Source organism: Pseudophryne corroboree, chromosome 8 (assembly GCF_028390025.1).
Source record: "Pseudophryne corroboree isolate aPseCor3 chromosome 8, aPseCor3.hap2, whole genome shotgun sequence".
NCBI classification, from domain to species: domain Eukaryota; kingdom Metazoa; phylum Chordata; class Amphibia; order Anura; family Myobatrachidae; genus Pseudophryne; species Pseudophryne corroboree.
Genome location: NC_086451.1, coordinates 442,447,526 through 442,475,521, shown reverse-complemented (window position 1 = coordinate 442,475,521; position 27,996 = coordinate 442,447,526). Strand labels below are relative to the sequence as shown.

Below are 27,996 nucleotides of genomic sequence, written 5' to 3'. Positions count from 1 at the left end.
TAGATCAGCAATCCAGTTTTATTCAGGCTGAAAAAAAATATAAAACTCCGTCCATTATATAAGCTCCATACTTACAGGTATCCAAATAATTTAATCGTTACAAACCCATATTTCTCTTTGATTCTAGCAAAGTGGTTTAAAGATGTAGAGTGGGGAAGGGGAACGGAACTTTATAAAGATCCCGGGCAAAACACCGCCATGATCATATCATATAATACACATATTTACACACTTATGAAAGATTCCCCCTCCCCACAGAGGGTGTTTTCTCCCCTCTTGATTGATTTTGAGACCTACAAAAAAAGTGACATTTAGAATTCCCCTGTGGTACAGATCTGAAATTGTTCCAGTCACCACAAAAAAGTGGCCTGAAAACAGATTAAATAATTTAAATTTAACAATTCCCCCCCCCCCCCCCCCACCACCCCTCCATACATATATAAAGCATCAGAAAATGTCCTTTTAGGAAACCGAAAGCTGCGGAGTCTGCCTCGTCCTTCTCTTGAGTAGCGCGTCCCACATAAGAAGCCAGAAAAAATAGAGTGTAAATAACAAATAGAAATTTGTGAGTGCAATGTGAGAGAATGATAGTAAATAGGAGTGGTCATCTAGAAGCTAGAATAGCTCAAACTGATCTCTTATGAAGAGAGAAAGTCCATGACCAGAGTCTGGGTCTATAAAAGGAGTCACTTTATAGCAACAAGTCTAACAAGCAATGCGGTGACTTTCCACATCAGATGCAGCAGCCGATGAGAAGCAAGGTCAGACGTGTCCGTAGAGGTTGACCTTAACAAAAGCAATGGACTCCGTAATGTCCTTTCTGCCCTTCTCGTAGATGATGAAGAGGTTCTCACTGTCCTCGATCCGATGCGACAAGGTGGTCAGGGACGAGTATCCGCTGGGGCCCGGCCAGATCTGGATGGACTTCTGGTCCCAAGAGTCCCCAGAAGTGGAACTCCAACGCAGAGTGAGGTTTACTCCTGGGGAATGAAGGTTGGAGAAGGGAGGGTTAAGTGCATGTAACATATAGGTAATGAGAAGAGAGCACTGGTGTAAGAGATCCAGGAGGTAACGCACTTCCTACTGTGACATATATGGTTATTAGAGGTCACTGAGGTAGTTCCTGGGCATATAACTGCACAAGGCTGTAGGCCGGTTTCTCTTATCCTTATATAGAACACAGTAAGGGGTGCCTTATTCCTCCTAATACATGAATATCAGTTAAAATATAATACAATTACTTAGTGTGAATCAATTCACAAGATATGGAAAAAAAAAAAAAAATAGGATTTTGAATACCTACCGGTAAATCCTTTTCTAGTAGTCCATAAGGGATATTGGGTTACAGATTAGTACCATGGGGTATAGACGGGTCCAAAAGAGCCAGTGCACTTTAAATTTCTTCAACTGGGTGTGCTGGCTCCTCCTAAATTTCTTCAACTGGGTGTGCTGGCTCCTCCTAAGTTTCTTCAACTGGGTGTGCTGGCTCCTCCCCTCTATGCCTCCTCCTGCAGCTCAGTTATAGGTAAAACAGTGCCTAAAGGACAATGACATACTTGAGAAGGAACATAATAACAAAAGGTGTGGTGAGATTTACACACCAGCACACAAACATATAACTTAGCCAGCAACGCCTGGCAACATTAACAGCAACAGCTGAACAGGAAACACTGAACAGAGAACCTGCAGAGAGTCACCTCAAAGAGGCGGGCACCCAATATCCCTTATGGACTACGAGAAAAGGATTTACCGGTAGGTATTCAAAATCCTATTTTCTCTAGCATCCATAAGGGATATTGGGGAACAGATTAGAACGATGGGGATGTCCCAAAGCTTCCAGAATGTGCAGACACATCTGCAGCACCGCCTGCCCAAACTGGGTATCCTCTTTGGCCAGGGTATCAAACTTGTAGAACTTCACAAAGGTGTTCTTCCCCGACCAGGTAGCAGCTCGGCACAGTTGTAGGGCCGAGACTCCACGGGCAGCCGCTCAGGAAGAGCCCACCGATCTGGTAGAGTGGGCCTTCAGAGACTGTGGAACAGGTAAGGCTGCTGACGCATAGGCCTGTTGGATAGTAAGCCTAATCCAATGAGCAATGGACTGCTTAGAAGCAGGGAAACCCTTTTTCTGCGCATCATACAGCACGAACAAGGAATCCATCTTTCTGATCTGAGCCGTCCTCTCGACAGAGTTTCAAGGCTTGCACAGCATCCAACGCCTCCGGAGGAGCAGAAGTGCCAGAACCAGACGGAATCACAATAGGTTGATTCAAATGAAACGCTGAGACCACCTTCGGCAGGAACTGCTGTCTAGTCCTCAGCTCCACTCTGTTCTCGTAAAAGACCAAGTACGGACTTTTGCACAACAAGGCCCCCAATTCTGAGACACGCCTAGCAGAAGCCAGGGCCAGTAACATCACTGCTTTCCACGTGAGGTAGTTGTCTTCTACCGTCGTCAGAGGTTCAAACCAGGAGGACTGTAGAAAGCGTAACACTACATCCAGATCCCAAGGTGCCGTAGGTGGCACGAAAGGAGGTTGTATGGGAATGAGAAGATCTGAACTTCCGCCAAGAGAGCCAACTGCTTCTGGAAGAAGATGGAAAGAGCTGAATTCTGGACCTTAATGGATCCCAGACGTAAGCTTTTATCCACACCAGCCTGCAGGAACCTTCCTAAGTGGTATTCTGCAGAGGGATATGTACGTTCCTCGCACCAAGAGACATATCGCCACCAGATACGAGGATAGTGTTTTGACGTCACAGGTTTTCTGGCTTGCACCATAGTGGCAATGACCTTTTTGGAAATCCCTTTGTGAGCTAGGATGTTCCGCTCAACTTCCATGCTGGTAAACAAAGCCGTCGTAAGTCCGGGTAGACAAACAGTCCTTGTTGAAGATTCCTTCTTAGCGGCAGAGGCCAAGGGTCCTCTACAGACATGTCCAGAAGAGCCACGTACCACGCTCTTCGGGGCCAATCTGGGGCAATCAAGATTGCTTCCACTCTTTGATGTCTAATCTGCTTGAGCACCCTTGGGACCAGCGGAATTGGAGGAAACAGGTAGACCAGCTCGTAAGGCCAAGGTGATGTCAGCGCATCCATTGCACTCGTCTGTGGGTCCCTGGTTCCTGAGCAATAGTAGCAAAGCTTCTTGTTGAGGCGAAAGACCATCAAGTAAATCTGTGGGTATCCACACCTGTCGATGATCTGTTGAAACACCTGAGGGTGTAGTCCTCACTCCCCCGGGTGAAGGTTGTGGCAGCTGAGGAAGTCCGCTTCCCAGCTGTCCACTCCCGGAATGAAGATTGCAGACAGTGTTCTTGCATTTCTTTCTGCCCAGAGGAGTATTCTGGACACTTCTCGAAAGCAGGCCCTGCTTTTTGTCCCCCCTTGTCGACTGATGTATGCCACCGCCATGGCGTTGTCCGACTGCACCCAAATCACTGGAACCCAGAGTAGAGGGGATGCCTGACTTCAGAGCATTGTGGATAGCCCAAAGTTCCAGAATGTTGATCGGAAGTAAGGCCTCTTGGGCGGACCACCTTCCCCTGGAACTGCGCCCCCTGGGTGACAGCTCCCCATCCTCTTGGACTCACATCCGTCGTGAGGAGGATCCAAACCTGAATCCCAAAGACTAGACCTTCCAACAGGTTAGAAGACTGTAGCCACCACAGGAGAGGAATCCTGGCCTGGTGTGACAGCCGAATCATCCAATGCATCTGAAGATTGGAACCGGACCTCTTGTTCAGGATGTCCAATTGGAACAGTCTGGCATGAAACCTTCTGAATTGAATCGCCTCGTACACCATCTTTCCCAAGAATTTTATGCAAAGATGAATGGAGACTTGAGCAGGTTGCAGCACCATGTGAACCATTTCTTGAAGTGTTCTCACTTTTTCCTCTGGGAGGCACACTTTCTGTGCTACAGTATCCAGTAGCATCCCCAGAAACAGGAGCCGCTGAGACGGTTCCAGGAGGGACTTCTGCAGATTGATGATCCACCCGTGGTGAGACAGAAGTTGGATTGTGCGATCTATATGGAGCAATAGAAGCTCCCTGGAGTTCGCTTTTATCAGGAGAACGTCCAGGTATGGAATTACATTGACCGCCTGGACCCTGAGCTGAAACATAATTTCTGCCATCACCTTCGTGAACAGCCTCGGAGCTGTAGACAGGCCGAAGGGTAACGCCTGAAACTGGTAGTGATCGTTCAGTAGGGAAAACCTCAGATAGGCCTGGTGAAGAGGCCAAATTGGGATATGTAGGTAAGTGTCCTTGATATCCAAGGACACTAGGAATACCTGTTGCTCCAGGCCTGCGATCACTGCTCTCAAAGATTCCATCTTGAATTTGAAAACCTTCAGGTAAGGATTCAAGGACCAGATTCAGAATGGATCTCTCAGACCCGTCTGGTTTTGGTACTACGAACAGACTGGAGTAGTAACCCTGTCCTGGTTGCAGCAAGGGCACTGGAACAATGACCTGGGACTGGACCAAGTTGTTTATGGCCAGTACTAGCGTACCACGCATATTTTCCAAAGCTGGTAAGCCTGATTTGAAAAATCGTTTGGGAGGAGATACGTCGAATTCCAGCTAGTAACCCTGAGAGATAAGGTCCCTTACCCAAACATCTTGGCAGGAACTGTCCCAGATGTGGCTGAAGTGACATAACAGAGCTCTTACCATGAGATCCCCTCGGGGTGGGTGGGCTCCGTCATGCCGAAGTCTTTGCGGAAGCAGAACTGGAGTTCTGGTTCTGAGATCCGGCGACGGCTGGTTTCTTAGATTTTCCCCTGGAGCCTCTAGCTGCGTTGGAGGCCCCTCTGGCCCTAGATCGAAATCTGGAGGACCGAAAGGACCGAGTAGACGGTCCCGGGTAGGTACGTCTAGCAGGTGGAGCCCCTGAAGGGAGAAACATGGCTTTTCCAGCAGTAGCTTCGGAAATCCATGCATCCAGTTCACCTCCAAAGAGCCATTCACCTGCGAAGGTAAGAGATTCCCCATCACGTTTGGATGCAGCCTCAGCAATCCACTGACGCAACTATATGGTTCTGCGCGCAGACACAGCCATAGCCGTGGTTCTAGCATTAATATTGCCAATCTCTTTAAGGGAGTCACAGAGAACTCTAGCCATGTCCTGAATATGATTCAGGAAGTTAACAGTATTAACTAAGGTCATATCACCCGAGAGACCTTCTTTAATTTGATTAGCCCTGGAATGAAATGACCCCGGTTGCTACTCACCACCAATGATCACCTTCAGGCAGCGTTAGGGGTGTGCGGCATGCTGCGGCAGCTAAGGCGCCATGCTCCGCTGAACAAACAGCCCCTCAGAACGGTGGTCCTGCAGCGGGGAAGCGGCACTGCACCTCAAGAGGCCGATGACCGCCCCTCCGACTTCTTCTGGCCAGATTTCTTGGAACAGTAGACAGGTGTACCTGGGTCCCACTGGTTTCTGCCAGTTCTGAGCTGATGGCACTTCTGGACATCTTCTGATTTCGAAAGGAAGCAAGCATGATGCGTCTTTCATCTGATGCACATTCCTCAGTGGTCCTCAGTGGTGCCTGTTTCTTGGTGCTTCAATACTGAGAGATACAGGCAGGTACTTATCTATCATGCAATACCATCAAGGAGGCGTCTGATTGACTCCAAATTTATTCTGCAGAAGATACAGTACCAGTCAAAAGTTTGGACACACTTTCTCATTCATATGAATGAGAAAGTGCGTCCAAACCTTTGACTGGTACTATATGTGGTTAGTTCTCCAAGATGTTTGGCACAACCTCCCTGCCAAGTTCTTTCAAAACCTATGTGCAAGTGTACCTAGAAGAATTGATGCTGTTTTGAAAGCAAAGGGTGGCCACACCAAAATAAGAATTTACTTACCGATAATTCTATTTCTCGTAGTCCGTAGTGGATGCTGGGGACTCCGTCAGGACCATGGGGAATAGCGGCTCCGCAGGAGACAGGGCACAAAAATAAAGCTTTAGGATTAGGTGGTGTGTACTGGCTCCTCCCCCTATGACCCTCCTCCAAGCCTCAGTTAGGATACTGTGCCCGGACGAGCGTACACAATAAGGAAGGATATTGAATCCCGGGTAAGACTCATACCAGCCACACCAATCACACCGTATAACTTGTGATCTGAACCCAGTTAACAGTATGACAAACGTAGGAGCCTCTGAACAGACGGCTCACAACAATAACAACCCGAATTTGTATGTAACAATAACTATGTACAAGTATTGCAGACAATCCGCACTTGGGATGGGCGCCCAGCATCCACTACGGACTACGAGAAATAGAATTATCGGTAAGTAAATTCTTATTTTCTCTAACGTCCTAAGTGGATGCTGGGGACTCCGTCAGGACCATGGGGATTATACCAAAGCTCCCAAACGGGCGGGAGAGTGCGGATGACTCTGCAGCACCGAATGAGAGAACTCCAGGTCCTCCTCAGCCAGGGTATCAAATTTGTAGAATTTTGCAAATGTGTTTGCCCCTGACCCAGTAGCAGCTCGGCAGAGTTGTAATGCCGAGACCCCCCGGGCAGCCGCCCAGGATGAGCCCACTTTCCTTGTGGAATGGGCCTTGACAGATTTAGGTTGTGGCAAGCCTGCCACAGAATGTGCAAGTTGAATTGTGCTACAAATCCAACGAGCAATCGTCTGCTTAGAAGCAGGAGCACCCATCTTGTTGGGTGCATACAATATAAACAGTGAGTCAGACTTTCTGACTCCCGCCGTTCTTGAAATATATATTTTCAATGCCCGGACCACGTCCAACAACTTGGAATCTTCCAAATCGTTAGTAGCCGCAGGCACCACAATAGGCTGGTTCAGGTGAAACGCTGACACCACCTTAGGCAGAAAATGAGGACGTGTCCGCAGTTCTGCCCTGTCCGTATGGAAAATCAGATATGGCTCTTATATGATAAAGCCGCCAATTCTGATACTCTCCTGGCTGAAGCCAGGGCCAGTAGCATGGTTACTTTCCATGTAAGATACTTCAACTCCACCGATTTGAGCGGCTCAAACCAATGGGATTTGAGAAAATCCAAGACTACATTAAGATCCCACGGTGCCACTGGGGGCACAACCGGGGGCTGTATATGTAGTACTCCTTTTACAAAAGTCTGGACTTCAGGAACTGAAGCCAATTCTTTCTGGAAGAAAATCGACAGGGCCGAAATTTGAACCTTAATGGACCCCAATTTGAGGCCCATAGACAATCCTGTTTGCAGGAAATGTAGGAATCGACCCAGTTGAAATTCCTCCGTGGGGGCCTTCCTGGCCTCACACCACGCAACATATTTTCTCCAAATGCGGTTATAATGTTGTGCAGTCACCTCCTTCCTGGCTTTTACCAGTGTAGGAATGACCTTCCGGAATGCCTTTTTCCCTTAGAATTCGGCGTTCAACCGCCATGCCGTCAAACGCAGCCGCGGTAAGTCTTGGAATAGACACGGTCCCTGCTGAAGCAGGTCCGGTCTTAGAGGTAGAGGCCACGGATCCTCCGTGAGCATCTCTTGAAGTTCCGGGTACCAAGTTCTTCTTGGCCAATCCGGAGCCACTAGTATCGTTCTTACTCCCTTTTGCCGTATAATTCTCAATACCTTTGGTATGAGAGGCAGAGGAGGGAACACATACACTGACTGGAACACCCACGGTGTTACCAGAGCGTCCACAGCTATTGCCTGAGGGTCTCTTGACCTGGCGTAATACCTGTCCAGTTTTTTGTTGAGGCGGGACGCCATCATATCCACCATTGGTTTTTCCCAACGGTTCACAATCATGTGGAAGACTTCTGGATGAAGTCCCCACTCTCCCGGGTGTAGATCGTGTCTGCTGAGGAAGTCTGCTTCCCAGTTGTCCACTCCCGGAATGAATACTGCTGACAGTGCTATCACATGATCTTCCGCCCAGCGAAGAATCCTTGCAGCTTCTGCCATTGCTGTCCTGCTTCTTGTGCCGCCCTGCCTGTTTACGTGGGCGACTGCCGTGATGTTGTCCGACTGGATCAACACCGGCTGACCCTGAAGCAGGGGTTTTGCCAGACTTAGAGCATTGTAAATCGCTCTTAGCTCCAGTATATTTATGCGAAGAGACATCTCCAGGCTTGACCATACTCCCTGGAAGTTTCTTCCCTGTGTGACCGCTCCCCAGCCTCTCAGACTGGCATCCGTGGTCACCAGGACCCAGTCCTGTATGCCGAATCTGCGGCCCTATAACAGATGAGCACTCTGCAACCACCACAGAAGAGACACCCTTGTCCGTGGCGATAAGGTTATCCGCTGATGCATCTGCAGATGCGATCCGGACCATTTGTCCAGCAGATCCCACTGAAAAGTTCGTGCGTGGAATCTGCCGAATGGAATCGCTTCGTAAGAAGCCACCATCTTTCCCAGGACTCTTGTGCATTGATGCACAGACACTTTCCCTGGTTTTAGGAGGTTCCTGACAAGTTCGGATAACTCCCTGGCTTTCTCCTCCGGAAGAAACACCTTTTTCTGAACCGTGTCCAGAATCATTCCCAGGAACAGCAGACGTGTCGTCGGGGTCAACTGAGATTTTGGAAAATTCAGAATCCACCCGTGTTGTTGCAGCACTAGTTGGGTTAGTGCTACTCCGTCCTCCAGCTGTTCTCTGGACCTTGCAATTATCAGGAGATCGTCCAAGTAAGAGATAATTAATACGCCTCTTCTTCGCAGAAGAATCATCATTTCGGCCATTACCTTGGTAAAGACCCGAGGTGCCGTGGACAATCCAAACGGCAGCGTCCGAAACCGATAATGACAGTTTTGCACCACGAACCTGAGGTACCCTTGATGTGAAGGGCAAATTGGGACATGCAGGTAAGCATCCTTTATGTCCAGGGACACCATAAAGTCCCCTTCTTCCAGATTCGCTATCACTGCTCTGAGTGACTCCATCTTGAACTTGAATTTTTGTATGTACAGGTTCAAAGATTTCCGATTTAGAATAGGTCTTACCGAGCCGTCCGGCTTCGGTACCACAAATAGTGTGGAGTAATACCCCTTTTCCTGTTGTAGGAGGGGTACCTTGACTATCACCTGCTGAGAAAACAGCTTGTGAATGGCTTCCAATACCGTCGCCCTGTCTGAGGGAGACGTTGGCAAAGCAGACTTTAGGAACCGGCGAGGGGGAGACTTCTCGAATTCCAACCTGTAACCCTGAGATACTACCTGCAGAATCCAGGGGTCCACCTGTGAGCAAGCCCACTGTGCGCTGAAATTCTTGAGTCGACCCCCCACCGCTCCTGAGTCCGCTTGTAAGGCCCCAGCGTCATGCTGAGGGCTTTGCAGAACCCTGGGAGGGCTTCTGTTCCTGGGCAGGGGCTGCTTGCTGCCCTCTCTTACCCCTTCCTCTGCCCCGAGGCAGATATGACTGTCCTTTTGTCCGCTTGTTCTTATAGGACCGAAAGGACTGCGGCTGAAAAGACGGTGTCTTTTTCTGTTGGGAGGGGGTCTGAGGTAAAAAGGTGGATTTTCCGGCAGTTGCCGTGGCCACCAGATCCGATAGACCGACGCCAAATAATTCCTCCCCTTTATACGGCAATACTTCCATATGTCGTTTGGAATCCGCATCACCTGACCACTGTCGCGTCCATAAACTCCTTCTGGCAGATATGGACATCGCATTTACTCTCGATGCCAGAGTGCAAATATCTCTCTGAGCATCTCGCATATAAAGGAAAGCATCCTTTAATTGCTCTATAGTCAATAAAATACTGTCCCTATCCAGGGTATCAATATTTTCAGTCAGGGAATCCAACCAGACGACCCCAGCACTGCACATCCAGGCTGAGGCGATGGCTGGTCGCAGTATAACACCAGTATGTGTGTATATACTTTTTAGGGTAGTTTCCATTCTCCTATCAGCTGGATCCCTGAGGGCGGCCGTATCAGGAGACGGTAACGCCACTTGTTTTGATAAGCGTGTGAGCGCCTTATCCACCCTAGGGGGTGTTTCCCAGCGCGCCCTAACCTCTGGCGGGAAAGGGTATAATGCTAATAACTTTTTTGAAATTAGCATTTTTCTATCTGGGTTAACCCACGCTTCATCACATACATCATTTAATTCCTCTGATTCAGGAAAAACTACAGGTAGTTTTTTCACCCCCCACATAATACCCCTTTTTGTGGTACTTGCAGTATCAGAGATATGCAAAGCCTCCTTCATTGCCGTGATCATATATAACGTGTGGCCCTACTTGAAAATACGTTTGTTTCATCACCGTCGACACTAGATTCAGTGTCTGTGTCTGTGTCGACCGACTGAGGTAAAGGGCGCTTTACAGCCCCTGACGGTGTCTGAGACGCCTGGGCAGGTACTAACTGGTTTGCCGGCCGTCTCATGTCGTCAACTGATTTTTGTAATGTGCTGACATTATCACGTAATTCCATAAACAAAGCCATCCATTCCGGTGTCGACTCCCTGGGGGGTGACATCACCATTATCGGCAATTGCTCTGCCTCCACACCAACATCGTCCTCATACATGTCGACACACACGTACCGACACACAGCAGACACACAGGGAATGCTCTTATCGAAGACAGGACCCCACTAGCCCTTTGGGGAGACAGAGGGAGAGTTTGCCAGCACACACCCAAGCGCTATAATATATATGGGAACAACCTTATATAAGTGTTGTTCTTTATAGCAGCTTAAATATATCAAAATATCGCCAAAAAAATGCCCCCCCTCTCTGTTTTACCCTGTTTCTGTAGTGCAGTGCAGGGGAGAGTCCTGGGAGCCTTCCTCACAGCGGAGCTGAGCAGGAAAATGGCGCTGTGTGCTGAGGAGAATAAGCTCCGGCCCCTATTTCGGCGGGCTTTTCTCCCGTAGTTTTAGATAACTGGCATGGGTTAAATACATACATATAGCCTCAATGGCTATATGTGATGTATTCTTTTGCCATAAAGGTATTAAATATTGCTGCCCAGGGCGCCCCCAGCAGCGCCCTGCACCCTCCGTGACCGCTTGGTGTGAAGTGTGTGACAACAATGGCGCACAGCTGCAGTGCTGTGCGCTACCTTCATGAAGACTGAAGAGCCTTCTGCCGCCTGTTTCCGGACCTTCAATCTTCAGCATCTGTAAGGGGGGTCGGCGGCGCGGCTCCGGGACGAACCCCAGGGTGAGACCTGTGTTCCGACTCCCTCTGGAGCTAATGGTGTCCAGTAGCCTAAGAATCCAATCCATCCTGCACGCAGGTGAGTTGAAATTCTCTCCCCTAAGTCCCTCGATGCAGTGAGCCTGTTGCCATCAGGACTCACTGAAAATAAAAAAAACCTAAAAACTTTTTCTAAGCAGCTCTTTAGGAGAGCCACCTAGATTGCACCCTGCTCGGACGGGCACAAAAACCTAACTGAGGCTTGGAGGAGGGTCATAGGGGGAGGAGCCAGTACACACCACCTAATCCTAAAGCTTTATTTTTGTGCCCCGTCTCCTGCGGAGCCGCTATTCCCCATGGTCCTGACGGAGTCCCCAGCATCCACTTAGGACGTTAGAGAAATATTGATTTGGATTTCTCTTCTGTTCATTCACTTTGTATTTTAATTGATAAACACAATCTAGTAACACCTCTATTTTTGAAAGCATTCTTACTCTGCAGCATCGTTTCTGCACAGTACTGTATATTGGAGCTGTTGGTTTATTTTTTCCAGAAGACTCTGAATTTCACTTTTAATGCTCCCTCCCGTAAGTCCTGGCTTATAGGAATGTCTGCAGTGTTTTGCCTGGAAGGGTCGAGGCTTTTTGATGTCATCACATTCAAAGTGTGATTAGGTCATCAATCTTCACCCCATAATCAAATCTGATAGCAACTATAAGGTTGAGACTTTTTCGGAAGCCCTCCTATCCATTTGAGCCCCTGCAGTGTTTAGGACATATCCCACTTGCCCATAACAGAGAAGGTGTGAAAGCTGGTCATACATGGATTACCCCATTAATCCAGTACGGATGGTGTAATGGTTAGCATTACTGCCTCACAGCACTGATGTCATGGGTTCGATTCCCACTATGGCCCTAACTGTGTGGAGTTTGTATATTCTCCCCGTACTTGCGTGGGTTTCCTCCGGGTACTCCGGTTTCCTCTCACAATCCCAAAAATATACTGGTAGGTTAATTGGCTCCTGACAAAATTAACCCTATGTGTGAATGTGTGTGCGTGTAAAATGTGCTAGGGAATATAGATTGTAAGCTCCACTGGGGCAGGGACTGATGTGAATGGCCAAATATTCTCTCTGTAATGCGCTGCGGAATATGTGTGCGCTATATAAATAACTGGTAATAAAAAAATTAATGGTGCTCACAATCCCTGAAGAAAGCACACGGAATGATGCAAAGAGGAGAAAAAAAAAGTTTTGGGGTAGAGAATGGGGCTTGGCAGCAGACATGGGAATACTGGAAAATCTGGGAAGTGTGAACAAAAAGAAAATCTTACTCTGAGCCTGGTTTGCTGGATTAACAAAGTAGGTCATTCCATCCTTGTATAAAGCCCCCGCGGCCACAGCTGGGTCCGGCAAGTTCTCATCAAAGCGGACGTTTTCCAGTGGCAGAGAGTCACAACCGTCAGTAGAGTGCACCACAATCCGACAGCGGCAGTGATAAAAGTACTGATTCCGGGCATTTATTACCACTGTGCCATTTGGGAGCTCGTAGGGCTGAAATGTAGATAAAACAAGATATGATAAAATATAGATCATTAAATAAATTGGATTGTGGGTGACAACGGCTGAGTAGAGAAAGAAAGGTCTGTGAGTAGAGGAGGACTCTAATGGAAGACAATAGAAGAAGTGGTGGTAAAGGAAGATACAGCGTGAGAAGCTGAAGGTTCCAACGTCTCCACAGTCATTACCTGACACTCATCTGGACTGAAGTCCCCCTGCCTTTTTTGTTGCTTGAAGGGAAGCCCCTCTAGGCTTCCCCCTTTTTTCCAGGTGTTCCCATGGTCATCACTTAGAAGACAGAAGATTCCGTCCTCGTCCAGGGTTCCATGACCACACACAATGAGACGCCCCTTCTTTGGCTCTAGCTTTTTCTGCATGGATAGAATTTATTAGATTAGAGGAGACCTATAAATACCAAATCCTGGAAGTAGAGATAAGATGAAGAAGGACATGGACAGAGTCACCTCCTGCCCTCTATCTAAGCATGTCTATTCTAAGGACTGCAGTCCTTTGTGTTTTTCTTCTCAGCCCACTTTCTAAGGAGCCCAAGAAACCCTTTTATTTATTATCCTCTCTCTTTACCCCACCACATTTCCCCCCAGCCAAACGTCCTATTGTCCTCATCCCTCAACCCTGCCCATCTCCCTGCAATCACCTGGATTCCGTATCCGGGACCTGGGGAAAACATTTTGGTGCCAATCTCACGTGAGAGGTTCCTTGGGGTGCTCCACGTTATACCATCATCTGAGCTGTTGGTGACCATGACACTGGAAACCTCGCATTGAAGGTAGTGGGCACACAACGTGTACACCAGGAAGATGTTTCTCGTCTCATCATCCACCACCACAGCTCCTAAATTGAGTCCATCTGGAGTGGAGCCATCATCCACAATGAAGGAGGTGGCTTTCCATGTGTAACCTGTAGATACAAACAGCCTAGAATCATAATGTACCAGGTCAGGGGAGCTCAACCATTAACTTCAAGACCTAGATCACGTCTGCAAGTCACCCCAGGACGATACATAAACGTATATATTGCACTAACTACGTATGCTCTCAAATCAATTGAAAAAATAAGAATTTACTTACCGATAATTCTATTTCTCGGAGTCCGTAGTGGATGCTGGGGTTCCTGAAAGGACCATGGGGAATAGCGGCTCCGCAGGAGACAGGGCACAAAAAGTAAAGCTTTAGGATCAGGTGGTGTGCACTGGCTCCTCCCCCTATGACCCTCCTCCAAGCCAGTTAGGTACTGTGCCCGGACGAGCGTACACAATAAGGGAGGAATTTTGAATCCCGGGTAAGACTCATACCAGCCACACCAATCACACCGTACAACTTGTGATCTAAACCCAGTTAACAGTATGATAACAGCGGAGCCTCTGAAAAGATGGCTCACAACAATAATAACCCGATTTTTGTAACTATGTACAAGTATTGCAGATAATCCGCACTTGGGATGGGCGCCCAGCATCCACTACGGACTCCGAGAAATAGAATTATCGGTAAGTAAATTCTTATTTTCTCTATCGTCCTAGTGGATGCTGGGGTTCCTGAAAGGACCATGGGGATTATACCAAAGCTCCCAAACGGGCGGGAGAGTGCGGATGACTCTGCAGCACCGAATGAGAGAACTCCAGGTCCTCTTTTGCCAGGATATCAAATTTGTAGAATTTTACAAACGTGTTCTCCCCTGACCACGTAGCTGCTCGGCAGAGTTGTAATGCCGAGACCTCTCGGGCAGCCGCCCAAGATGAGCCCACCTTCCTTGTGGAATGGGCCTTAACCGATTTAGACTGTGGCAGGCCTGCCTCAGAATGTGCAAGTTGAATTGTGTTACAAATCCAACGAGCAATCGACTGCTTAGAAGCAGGCGCACCCAACTTGTTGGGTGCATACAGTATAAACAGCGAGTCAGATTTTCTGACTCCAGCTGTCCTGGAATATATTTTCAGGGCCCTGACAACTTCTAGCAACTTGGAGTCCTCCAAGTCCCTAGTAGGTGCAAGGCACCACAATAAGCTGGTTCAGGTGAAACACTGACACCACCTTAGGGAGAGAACTGGGGACGAGTCCGCAGCTCTGCCCTGTCCGAATGGACAAACAGATATGGGCTTTTTTGAGAAAAAACCACCAATTTGACACTCGCCTGGTCCAGGCCAGGGCCAAGAGCATGATCACTTTTTATGTGAGATGCTGCAAATCCACATATTTGACTGGTTTTAAACCAATGTGATTTGAGAAATCCCAGAACTACGTTGAGATCCCACAGTGCCACTGGAGGCACAAAAAAGGGGTTTGTATATGCAATACTCCCTTGACAAACTTCTGGACTTCAGGAACTGAAGCCAATTCTTTCTGGAAGAAAATTTACAGGGCCGAATTTGAACCTTAATGGACCCCAATTTGAGGCCCATAGACACTCCTGTTTGCAGGAAATGCAGGAAACGACCGAGTTGAAATTTCTTTGTGGGGCCTTCCTGGCCTCACACCACGCAACAAATTTTCGCCACACGTGGTGATAATGTTGTGCGGTCACCTCCTTTCTGGCTTTGACCAGGGTAGGAATGACCTCTTCCGGAATGCCTTTTTTCCCTTAGGATCCGGCTTTCCATCGCCATGCCGACAAACGCAGCTGCGGTAAGTCTTGGAACAGACATGGTACTTGCTGAAGCAAGTCCCTTCTTAGCGGCAGAGGCCATAAGACCTCTGTAAGCATCTCTTGAAGTTCCGGGTACCAAGTCCTTCTTGGCCAATCCGGAGCCATGAGTATAGTTCTTACTCCTCTACGTCTTATAATTCTCAGCACCTTAGGTATGAGAAGCAGAGGAGGGAACACATACACCGACTGGTACACCCACGGTGTTACCAGAACGTCCACATCTATTGCATGAGGGTCCCTTGACCTGGCGCAATACCTGTCCCGTTTTTTGTTCAGACGGGACGCCATCATGTCCACCTTTGGTATTTCCCAACGGTTTACAATCATGTGGAAAAAACTTCTCAATGAAGTTTCCACTCTCCCGGGTGGAGGTCGTGCTGAGGAAGTCTGCTTCCCAGTTTCCATTCCCGGGATGAAAAACTGCTGACAGTGTTATCACATGATTTTCCGCCCAGCGAAAAGTCCTTGCAGTTTCTGCCATTGCCCTCCTGCTTCTTGTGTCGCCCTGTCTGTTTACGTGGGCGACTGCCGTGATGTTTTTCCCACTGGATCAATACCGGCTGACCTTGAAGCAGAGGTCTTGCTAAGCTTAGAGCATTATAAATTTACCCTTAGCTCCAGTATATTTATGTGGAGAAAAGTCTCCATACTTGATCACACTCCCTGGAAATTTTTCCCTTGTGTGACTGCTCCCCAGCCTCTCAGGCTGGGCTCCGTGGTTACCAGCATCCAATCCTGAATGCCGAATCTGCGGCCCTCTAGAAGATGAGCACTCTATAACCACCACAGGAGAGACACCCTTGTCCTTGGATATTGGGTTATCCGCTGATGCATCTGAAGATGCGATCCGGACCATTTGTCCAGCAGATCCCACTGAAAAGTTCTTACGTGAAATCTGCCGAATGGAATTGCTTCGTAGGAAGCCACCATTTTTACCAGGACCCTTGTGCAATGATGCACTGTTTTTAGGAGGTTCCTGACTTGCTCGGATAACTCCCTGGCTTTCTCTTCCGGGAGAAACACCTTTTTCTGGACTGTGTCCAGAATCATCCCTAGGCACAGCAGACGTGTCGTCGGGATCAGCTGCGATTTTGGAATATTTAGAATCCACCCGTGCTGATTGTAGCAGTATCCGAGATAGTGCTACTCCGACCTCCAACTGTTCCCTGGACTATGCCCCTATCAGGAGATCGTCCAAGTAAGGGATAATTAAGACGCCTTTTCTTCGAAGAAGAATCATCAATTCGGCCATTACCTTGGTAAAGACCCGGGGTGCCGTGGACAATCCAAACGGCAGCGTCTGAAACTGATAGTGACAGTTCTGCACCACGAACCTGAGGTACCCTTAGTGAGAAGGGCAAATTTGGGACATAGAGGTAAGCATCCCTGATGTCCCGGGACACTATATAGTCCCCTTCTTCCTGGTTCGTTATCACTGCTCTGAGTGACTTCATCTTAATTTGAACCTTTGTAAGTGTTCAAAAAAAAATTTTTTAGAATAAGTCTCACCTAGCCTTCTGGCTTCAGTACCACAATATAGTGTGGAATAATACCCCTTTTCTGTAGTAGGAGGGGTAATTTAATTGTCACCTGCTGGGAACACAGCTTGTGAATTTTTTCCCATACTACCTCCTTGTCGGAGGGAGACTTGGTAAAGCAGACTTCAGGAGCCTGCGAAGGGGAAACGTCTCGACATTCCCATCTGTACCCCCGGGATACTACTTGTAGGATCCAGGGGTCCTGTACGGTCTCAGCGCCATGCTGAGAACTTGTCAGACGCGGTGGAACGCTTCTGTTCCTGGGAATAGGCTGCCTGTTGCAGTCTTCTTCCTTTTCCTCTATCCCTGGGCAGATATGATCTTATAGGGACGAGAGGACTGAGGCTGAAAAGACGGTGTCTTTTTCTGCAGAGATGTGACTTAGGGTAAAAAACGGTGGATTTTCCAGCAGTTGCCGTGACCACCAGGTCCGATGGACCGACCCCAAACAAGTCCTCTTCCTTTATACGGCCATACTGTGCCGTTTGGAATCTGCATCACCTGACCACTGTCGTGTCCATAACATCTTCTGGCAGTTATGGACATCGCGTTTATTCATGATGCCAGAGTGCAAATATCCCTCTGTGCATCTCGCATATATAGAAATGCTCTATAGTCAATAAAATACTGTCCCTGTCAAGGGTATCAATATTTTTAGTCAGGGAATCCGACCAAGCCACCCTAGCTCTGCACATCCAGGCTGAGGCGATCGCTGGCCGCAGTATAACACCAGTATGTGTGTATATACTTTTTATTATATTTTCCAGCCTTGTCAGCTGGTCCTTGAGGACGGCCCTATCTATAGACGGTACCGCCACTTGTTTTGATAAGCGTGTGAGCGCCTTATCCACCTTAAGGGGTGTTTCCCAACGCGCCCTAACTTCTGGCGGGAAAGGGTATACCGCCCATAATTTTCTATCGGGGGGAACCCACGCATCATCACACACTTTATTTAATTTATCTGATTCAGGAAAAACTATGGTAGTTTTTTCACATCCCACATAATACCCTCTTTTGTGGTACTTGTAGTATCAGAAATACGTAACACCTCCTTCATTGCCTTTAACGTGTGGCCCTAATAAGGAATACGTTTGTTTATTCACCGTCGACACTGGATTCAGTGTCCCTGTCTGTGTCTGTGTCGACCGACTAAAGTAAACGGGCGTTTTAAAACCCTTGACGGTGTTTTTGAGACGTCTGGACCGTACTAATTGTTTGTCGGCCGTCTCATGTCGTCAACCGACCTTGCAGCGTGTTGACATTATCACGTAATTTCCTAAATAAGCCATCCATTCCGGTGTCGACTCCCTAGAGAGTGACATCACCATTACAGGCAATTGCTCCGCCTCCTCACCAACATCGTCCTCCTACCTGTCGACACACACGTACCGACACACAGCACACACACAGGGAATGCTCTGATAGAGGACAGGACCCACTAGCCCTTTGGAGAGACAGAGGGAGAGTTTGCCAGCACACACCAAAAACGCTATAATTATATAGGGACAACCTTATATAAGTGTTTTCCCTTATAGCATCTTAATATATATATAAGCATATCGCCAAATTAGTGCCCCCCCTCTCTGTTTTAACCCTGTTTCTGTAGTGCAGTGCAGGGGAGAGCCTGGGAGCCTTCCCTCCAGCCTTTCTGTGAGGGAAAATGGCGCTGTGTGCTGAGGAGATAGGCCCCGCCCCTTTTTCGGCGGCCTCGTCTCCCGCTCTTAACGGATTCTGGCAGGGGTTAAATATCTCCATATAGCCTCCGGAGGCTATATGTGAGGTATTTTTAGCCAAAATAGGTATTCATTTGCCTCCCAGGGCGCCCCCCTCCCAGCGCCCTGCACCCTCAGTGACTGCCGTGTGAAGTGTGCTGAGAGGAAAATGGCGCACAGCTGCAGTGCTGTGCGCTACCTTTAGAAGACTGAGGAGTCTTCTGCCGCCGATTCTGGACCTCTTCTTACTTCAGCATCTGCAAGGGGGCCGGCGGCAAGGCTCCGGTGACCATCCAGGCTGTACCTGTGATCGTCCCTCTGGAGCTGATGTCCAGTAGCCAAGAAGCCAATCCATCCTGCACGCAGGTGAGTTCACTTCTTCTCCCCTAAGTCCCTCGTTGCAGTGATCCTGTTGCCAGCAGGACTCACTGTAAAATAAAAAACCTAAGCTAAACTTTCCTAAGCAGCTCTTTAGGAGAGCCACCTAGATTGCACCCTTCTCGGCCGGGCACAAAATCTAACTGGCTTGGAGGAGGGTCATAGGGGGAGGAGCCAGTGCACACCACCTGATCCTAAAGCTTTACTTTTTGTGCCCTGTCTCCTGCGGAGCCGCTATTCCCCATGGTCCTTTCAGGAACCCCAGCATCCACTAGGACGATAGAGAAAAATGTATAGTACATAGGTAGACAGAGATGGTTTTATTTTTGTTTGACAAATCAGAGTATTTGTGTAGATTGGGGCTGTGACACATTTTGATTACATGTTGTAAAAAAATTATTTATATTATACTATAAAATGTTTTATTTTTGGATTATATAAAACAACAACAACAACATAAACTCACACCTGCATTAATATAAAACAGATTAAAACAATCATGAATTAAATTAACTCCATAATACGCCTTCAGCTTTACTTCCTGCTGTAACCTACATTTGCCACTAGATGGCGTGGCCACAAATACACATAATGGGGTATATGCAATTAGCGGCGAATCGCGGCAATTTTTCGGCCGTTTTTTTAATTCTACACAATTCGACCGTCTAATTTCGGCAAGTGGGTGCCGAAATTGACCATATTCAATAAAAAACGGATTCGACAGTCCCGCTGACGAAAAACGGCCGATTTGACGGATTTTGTTCCGATTTTTAAAAAAAGGGTAAAAACGGGAAAAAACACGAAAAAAAATTGCGTGGTGTCCCCCCTCCAAAGCATAACCAGCCTCGGGCTCTTCGAGCCGGTCCTGGTTCTAAAAATCCGGGGGAAAAATGGACAGGGGATCCCCCGTATTTTTAAAACCAGCACCGGGCTCTGCGCCTGGTGCAAAAAATACGGGGGACAAAAACAGTAGGGGTCCCCCGTATTTTTTACACCAGCATCGGGTTCCACTAGCTGGACAGATAATGCCACAGCCGGGGGTCACTTTTATACAGCGCCCTGCGGCCGTGGCATTAAAATATCCAACTAGTCACCCCTGGCCGGGGTACCCTGGGGGAGTGGGGACACCTTCAATCAAGGGGTCCCCCCCCCAGCCACCCAAGGGCCAGGGGTGAAGCCCGAGGCTGTCCCCCCCCCATCTAAGGGCTGCGGATGGGGGGCTGATAGCCTTGAGAAAATGACAAGAATATTGTTTTTCCTGTAGTACTACAAGTCCCAGCAAGCCTCCCCCGCAAGCTGGTACTTGGAGAACCACAAGTACCAGCATGCGGGAGAAAAACGGGCCCGCTGGTACCTGTAGTACTACTGGGGAAAAAAATACCCAAATAAAAACAGGAGAGACACACCTTGAGAGTAAAACTTTATTGCACACCTGCCGACACACACATACTTACCTATGTTGACCCGCCGACTGCCACGTCTCCTGATCCGACGATCCGGGGTACCTGTGAATAAAATTATACTCACCTCAATCCAGTGTCCAGATATAAATCCTCGTACTTGGCAAAACAAATAAACGAACACCCGGACCAGCGGACTGAAAGGGGTCCCACGTTTTCACATGGGACCCCTTTCCCCGAATGCCGGGACCCCACGTGACTCCTGTCACAGAGGTCCCTTCAGCCAATCAGGAAGCGCTACTTCGTTGCACTCACCTGATTGAGCTCACACGCGCATACAGCCAGACAGCGCATCGCAAAGCCTCTCCATTACTTTCAATGGTGGGAACTTTGCCGTCAGCGGTGGGGTTACCCGCGGTCAGCCGCTGACCGCGGGTGACCTCACCGCTGACGCAAAGTTCCCACCATTGAGTATAATGGAGAGGCTTTGCGATGCGCTGTCTGACAGCTCAGACGTGCAGCCAATCAGCAGAGTGCCAGGACGTTGCGCTCGCTGATTGGCTTAAGAGACCTTTCTGTGACAGCAGTCACGGGGGTGGGGGTCTCTGCATTCGGGGAAAGGGGTTCCATGTGTAAACATGGGACCCCTTTCAGTCCGGCTTGGTCGGGTGTTCGTTTATTTGTTTTGCCAAGTACGAGGATTTATATCTAGACACTGGATTGAGGTGAGTATAATTTTATTCACAGGTACCTCGGATCGTCGGATCAGGAGACGTGGCAGTCGGCGGGTCAACATAGGTAAGTATGTGTGTGTCGGCAGGTGTGCAATAAAGTTTTACTCTCAAGGTGTGTGTCTCCTGTTTTTATTTGGGTATTTTTTTTCCAGTAGTACTACAGATACCAGCGGGCCCGTTTTCTCCCGCATGCTGGTACTTGTGGTTCTCCAAGTACCAGCCTGCGGGGGAGGCTTGCTGGGACTTGTAGTACTACAGGAAAAAACAATATTCTTGTAATTTTCTCAAGGCTATCAGACCCCCATCCGCAGCCCTTGAATGGGGGGGGGGGGGGGCAGCCTCGGGCTTCACCCCTGGCCCTTGGGTGGCTGGGGGGGGTGGAAACCCCTTGATTGAAGGGGTCCCCACTCCCCCAGGGTACCTTGGCCAGGGGTGACTAGTTAGATATTTTAATGCCACGGCCGCAGGGCGCTGTATAAAAGTGACCCCTGGCTGTGGCATTATCTGTCCAGCTAGTGGAGCCCGATGCTGGTGTAAAAAATACGGGGGACCCCTACTCTTTTTGTCCCCCGTATTTTTTGCACCAGCACCAGGCGCAGAGCCCGGTGCTGGTTTTAAAAATACGGGGGATCCCCTGTCCATTTTCCCCCCGGATTTTTAGAACCAGGACCGGCTCGAAGAGCCCGAGGCTGGTTATGCTTTGGAGGGGGGACCCCACGCCATTTTTTTTCGGGATTTTACCATTCCAATTTAAAAAAAAATAATAATAATATTTTTAAAAATATATAAATAATACTTGTGCCTCCCAAAAAGACAAACCAAGTACCTAATCCCTTCTAATATAAATAGATATGCTATTATCAATAAAAAAAACACCAAAAAAAACATGTTTTAATTTTTTTTTATTAGATTCACCCACCAAAGTGTGTGGCAGATTGAAAATGAGGAATTTACTGTCTAAAAGCACTGTTGTCGAATTTCCAAACTTCAATTGAATATACTTTTGTCGAATTGCCGCATTTGTACCATTGCAGAAAAGTCGAATTTGACAAATGTCGAATTTCAAAAAGTCGAATTTTGAAAGTCCGTTTTTTTGACGGAAAGTACTGAATTGCATTGGCGAATTTTTTTGGGGGGCGAAAAAGTCCAGTTTTTCGACAATTTCTGGAATTCGACCGCAATTGCATATACCCCAATAGCTGTAGCAATTCTTGGTAACTGCAGAAAAAGTTTAATTTAAATTTTATGACATACGAACGGTAACGTGCACAGACATTTTTCCTTCTATTGTTCAACAAACACCCACGTACAGATGCCTTGGCTATAACAAAATGGCTGCCATGTTCCAATTGTAAAGCACAATGGAATTTGCTGCGCTATATAAGAAACTGTTAATAATAATGTTGACATTAGTGTACACATAAACCTGACAATGATTTCATTCTCACCTCCATCTTGTGACCTGCGGGTGGCGATAAACTTAGCTCCTAGGTCAGAGGCAGAATATTTCCTGGCTTCGGAAAATGCCAAGAGGTGTCCCCGAGGGGTGTAGGTGATCAGAGGGATACGGAATGTGTCAACTCCGCCAATCATTCGCCCACTGACCCACAGCAACTGTTCCATAGTAATCACTGGGGAAACCTTTTTGGGAAGAGACAGGGCAAAGGGTTATACACTGAACCATTTATACAGTACACATCCAGCCCTGCACCAAACACATAAAGGGATTCATTTACTTAAGAGGTGGTTAGTGCAAATCTCTGGATTTCAACCATGAAGTTTACAAATTGTTGGACATATTTAAGTTTAACTAGTAATATAGGGCCTTATTTGTTATCAAACCAAAGATAGCACACTAATGGGCAAATCCATGCTGCACTGCAGGGGGGGCAGATGTAACATGTGCAGAGAGAGTTAGATTTGGATGGGGTGTGTTCAAACTGAAATGTAAATTGCAGTGTAAAAATAAAGCAGCCCGTATTTACCCTGCACAGAAACAATATAACCCACCCAAATCTAATCTCACTGCACATTACATCTGCCCCACCTGCAGTGCACATGGTTTGGCCCCAATAGTACCATTACACTAATAACAATTTTGGGGCAATCTGAGGTAAAAAAAAAAGTACTACATTTGGGCTAAGTCAAATGGCCCTCAGAAAAGTGGCTTATTTTCTCACAAACTGTCGGCCACCACCACGTCTTAGATGGAGTGGGCGGGGCAAGGGGCAATAGAAAGGCGTTTTGCAATTGATCCAGTCAGCTCGCCTCCCGCAAGTGACAAAGGTCTGGAACTGCAGCAAAACATCACCTCAACCTGCCCACGTGGACCTTACGCTCTAGGGACCTCCAAGAGAGGCGCTTGCCAAAGTTGGCAACTATAAATATATATATATTTATACTTTATATTGAAGGGGGGCATTATTATGTGCCTCCAACAGCAACACTATTTTACTTCATATTTATATCAAAGGGGCAATAAAAATATAATTAACTAGTAATTTGGAACTGGCAGGTGCTCTGAATCCTGGTTTTAAACCACCCTCCAAACCGCGGTATAGTAAATCCGACGGCATGAAGGCGAGATTTACCCCACGGACTGCATGACACATAGAAACCTCAGGTGCAGGCAAGTGGAAATCAGTTATTAAAGTGATCTTCACGGTTCATACACATCCTTCTGGGAAGCGTTCCTCTGCATGGGAGCGGCTGGAAGAACAATGATCATTCACTCGGATACACAAAGTACACTTACACGCCTCTAATGCTGGACAGGCAACAATAAGTGCAATCTGTCTAGTCCGCCGACTGCTAGACGTTATGGAAACCGCCTTCCCCACACCCATGTGTATACACCCTTAAGAAACACAAATGCTGACATAGTGACCATAATAAAACCAGATCTTTAGTGAAGGTGGAAAGTCTATAGATTCAAATTAGAAGCACCAACAGAAATGGAACACTTACACCCCCGGTTCTGGTATGAATGGTCGACAATGTTAAGTTCGACATTCACTAAGTTGACCACTAGTGGTCGACACATGAAAAGGTCGACGTGGATTTTTGAACTGATTTTGGTGTCATTTTTTCCGTAACATGACCGGTAACCCCAATTAGTGTACCGCTCGCCATGCCGGTTACTATTCCCAATCGTAGTCCACGTGGATGGTAAAGTATGAAAAAGTTGTAATTTTTTTTTTAAAAAGACCTGTCGACCTTTTCATGTGTCAACCATTTGTCCATGTCAATGTCGACCACTAGTGAATGCAGACCTTAACACTGTCGACCATCTGAATGGATACCTTACACCCCTACAACTTGTGTGTGCGCCCCTATTGGCAACCAAGTACCACTCAAACTGCACCACCCCATTTCCCAACAACAGTGCAAACTGAGTGGTGATATCACACAACCAGCACCGGTGGTAGAAACACTGACCCCTATGCCAAACGTCGTCGTTTTGGTATTGGACCTCCCCCGCATCTTTGCTAGCTGTTAGGGAGAAGAAACATTAGGTATAATTTCATTAAATATTTTTGGTGATATCAATCTTTAATTTGCACATAACACAGAATAATAGGTGGAATTCAAATGAAAGTGATGTGCCCCCAACCTCTTGGGGTGCAAGGGAAAATGTGCGATGTTACAGGGCGAAATGTGACATTCCAAAATGGCACACTGCGTCCTTTGCGCCGAACTGAATTCCCCCCCAAAGACAGTTACTGAGAATTGTACCAAGCATTTAGAATCTGAGAAGTCATACTGTGCAATGTCATCACATCACAACAAGGGGGCAGGGCTGCACGGACCAAGGAGAAGGCATAGGCCTGAAGTGTCCAAAGACGCTCCAGACGGTGACTTTTTAGGCTGCCTTTCCATGCCAAACATAGGTGCCATGCAGCAGAGACAGTGCTGCCCTATAATAAGCAAACCCTGGGCACATTTTGAACCAAAATTATGTGTTTCCCTTTTAACGATCCAAAGGACCCTGTCCATAGTACTGCATGGGAATATGGGGTTCATAGAATATGGCATCATGATGTTCCCCTATAGCTCCTATATAATACATATGGAGGGCACGGTTCAGAGTTAGGAGCTAAACAAAACCGGAAAAATTTGCTGCTGGTGCAAACCATGTTGCAACGCAGGGGAAGCAAATATATTTACTCATTTATTTATTTTGCATGCAGTGAAATTACTGGCTGCATCCATATGTAAAGAAGAAACACCGGGCAGCTTTGGTTTCACACTAAAATTTAGAATTAAGCGCAGACTGAGCCCCTTCCGGAGTATAAAATATAAAATCTGCGACGCCTGCAGTGCAATATGGTTTTCCATAGGTGCACATTGTTTAAAAAAAAATAAAAAATTTAATTGCATCAAAATCCGATTCAGGCCTTATACTATTTAGCAGTATTTTTTTCCCCTTCAAAACCGTTCATAACATTGTTTTTTAACTATTTGTTTTATTTAAAATAGTTTAAAAAGTATTTTTTTAAATATTTAAATATTATATTATGTACATCTGCAGAATGGATCTCCTTGTCAAAAACGGGGGGACAAAGTGGGGTGGCGTGTTCGCATGTGATCTGACCATGCCAGTTAACTGGTTAAGGAAATTATTAAATAACAAGGAACAGGTAGAACAGGTTTGTACATTCGCCACGAAGACACTTCATTTTCCTACAGAAAGTCTCTGCCCAGGAGACAGAAGACGGGAGCCTCTGCCAGTCTATGCCCTACCACACCACTAACATGCAGACCCTTACTGCAATTTATACCCCTTTCACACCGCACAAATAAGCCGGTATCGACCCGGCATATTGCCGGGTTGACACGGGTCGGCGTGCGGTGTGAAAGGGGCGAAGCCGAAATCGCGGGTTGCCTGACCCGGCAATTCAACCCGGGAATAAAGCAGTGTTATACCCAGGTTGAATACCGGGTCAGTGGCAGTGTAAATGGACTCCCGAGTCGATGCGTTTACTACAGCAGGAAGAGGTGGCGCAGAGATGAGCTCATCTCCCAGCGACGCCCCAAGTCCGCAAGCTTGTCTTACCGCCATTCTGTACAGCTTACGCACACAAGGTGATTGCTGTACAGTCTCCATTGCTGGCAATTAGGGAGGCCAATCCCTGGACCATTGTTCAGTCCTGGGAATAAGTTGGTTTTAAAATTAAATTCTTCAATGTCCCACCAAGCCCACACAACAACTCACCACCCTCTGGACGGGATCAGTACGAAATCCCGCTGGACGGGATCCCAGCGGTCGGAATACAGACACCGGAATCCCGACCGGCACAATCCCGACAGGAGGGCGAGCGCAATGCAGCCCCTTGCGGGCTCGCTATGCTCGCCACACTAATTTATTCTCCCTCTATGGATGTCGTGGACACCCACAAAAGGAGAATGTCGGGATTGTGCCGGTCAGGATTCCGACCGACGGGATTCCGTCCGGCGGGATCTTGACCACATCCCCTCTGAACAGGAGAGTCCACTTACTTTGGGCAGCGCAATGAGGTCCGGGCGGTGCATGTGGCTGTCGTCAGGCTGCACAGCGCGACCTCTGACATCACGCTGCACAGTGCGCACAGCCAGGGGCCGCCGAGCAGCATCAGAGTCTGCTGAAGATGCTCAACGCTGCCGGCATTAAAAAAAAAAAAAAAAAAAGGTGTTGGCTAATCCTGAAATATCGGGGATTGGAAACTCAAATCCTGGGATTCAATACTGGACAATTTTAGGACAATAATCCGGGATCCTGACGATCCCAATCCCGGGACTGGCCACCCTACTGGCAATGTGGACCCAGCAAAAGCCTTTCCACCATTGGGGAAGCTCTCTAGTGTACAGACTGCCGTCTCACATGTGCATTACAGAACAGCCCGCCGGTAGGCTGCCACCAACAGCGCGGAGTACTCCACTGTCACTGGTAGGTAAGCCATGAGAAATACTGATGGCATATTCATCAGTATCACTGTGACACTAAAGCATTGGTGCTAAAAGGAGCCCATAATATTACACTGCGGGAAGTTTCCACAAAGGGCGGCTAGACAGAGAGCAGGACGGCAGGCTCCCAGCCCCAGCAGCCCCTGCACTGTACCTGGGTAAAGGGTGCACACCATGCAGAGCCCAGCAGTGCCAGGGCAATGGGCAGCAGCCAGCAGATGGGAGCCCTGTGATCCATAGTGGAAGCTCTGCACGTCAGCTTGCACGTCCTCCTGGAGCAGCCTCTTCCCGGGCCCCTGAGTGTACGCAGCAGCCGCAGATCCCCCGCACAGGGGCCGCTGCCGGGACACAGCTTACGATATACCGCAGGACACTTCCGGGAGCCTCCACATCACCCAGTTACATGACCAGAGTCAGCTGAGCGCCGGGTCACGTGGGTGTGTGCAGAGCAGCAGCAGCCAGTGATAGGCCGCGCTGTGTGGGGGAGGGGGGTTACTTGTCCCCGGCTGCAGGGAGATAGCGCCGGTGAGTGACGCCGAGTCTATTTTCCGGTCTATTTTCCGGTGTGTCCGGTCACACACACACAGCAACCCCCGCTCTGTATCATTGCCCTGCCTGTATCACTGCCGCCTGTATATAGCTGCCCTGCCTGTATCACTGCCACCTGTATATAGCTGCTGTACCGCCACACAGTCCGTGCCTGTATCACTGCCGCCTGTATATTGCTGCTGTACCGCCGCACACAAAACCCCTGCTCTGTATCACTGCCGCCTGTATATAGCTGCTGTAACGCCGCACAGCGCCGCCTCCCTGCACACTGCCCCTGTATATAGCTATCCTGCCCTGTATCACTGCCGTCTGTATATAGCTGCTGTACCGCCGCACAGCCCCTGCCTGTATCACTGCCGCCTGTATATAGCTGCTGTACCGCTGCACAGCC

The 27,996-nt window shown here is 48.1% G+C and overlaps 1 protein-coding gene and 1 long non-coding RNA gene across 6 annotated transcripts in view; one reads left to right on the top strand and one right to left on the bottom strand.

The window, feature by feature from the left end:
* NEU1 (neuraminidase 1) lies at nucleotides 1–27,995 on the bottom strand. 4 transcript variants are annotated; one of them, XM_063938123.1, is made up of 7 exons: nucleotides 27,721–27,995; nucleotides 24,552–24,605; nucleotides 22,562–22,754; nucleotides 13,346–13,608; nucleotides 12,879–13,061; nucleotides 12,465–12,684; nucleotides 1–980 (listed from the first exon to the last, which is right to left on the bottom strand). In XM_063938123.1, the coding sequence occupies exons 2-7, from the start codon at nucleotides 24,594–24,596 to the stop codon at nucleotides 763–765; spliced, it is 1,122 nt and encodes a 373-aa protein (XP_063794193.1). In that variant the 5' UTR covers nucleotides 24,597–24,605; nucleotides 27,721–27,995; the 3' UTR covers nucleotides 1–762. The 4 variants fall into 4 exon arrangements, with proteins under 4 accessions (XP_063794193.1, XP_063794190.1, XP_063794191.1 ...); XM_063938120.1 differs by lacking the exon at nucleotides 27,721–27,995 and adding an exon at nucleotides 27,211–27,456; XM_063938121.1 differs by lacking the exon at nucleotides 27,721–27,995 and adding an exon at nucleotides 26,613–26,660.
* The window catches only part of LOC134949510 (uncharacterized), a 75,501-nt gene continuing 75,028 nt past the window's right edge, over nucleotides 27,524–27,996 (top strand). Inside the window, exon 1 of one of the 2 annotated variants that reach the window (XR_010183171.1) lies at nucleotides 27,524–27,581. This is a non-coding gene — a long non-coding RNA (uncharacterized LOC134949510). The remainder of the gene's footprint in view (nucleotides 27,582–27,996) is intronic. The other variant, XR_010183172.1, reaches the window with a different exon arrangement.

Bases quoted from the DNA above. Each gene is read 5' to 3' on its own strand.
- NEU1 (XM_063938120.1), bottom strand. From the start codon at position 27,294: ATGGATCACAGGGCTCCCATCTGCTGGCTGCTGCCCATTGCCCTGGCA. The intron at 24,606-27,210 runs GTACAGTGCAGG...TCTCCCTAACAG, and splicing joins GGTGTGCACCCTTTACCCAG to CTAGCAAAGATGCGGGGGAG. The intron at 12,685-12,878 runs GTAATGACTGTG...TCTACATTTCAG, and splicing joins TCAGTCCAGATGAGTGTCAG to CCCTACGAGCTCCCAAATGG.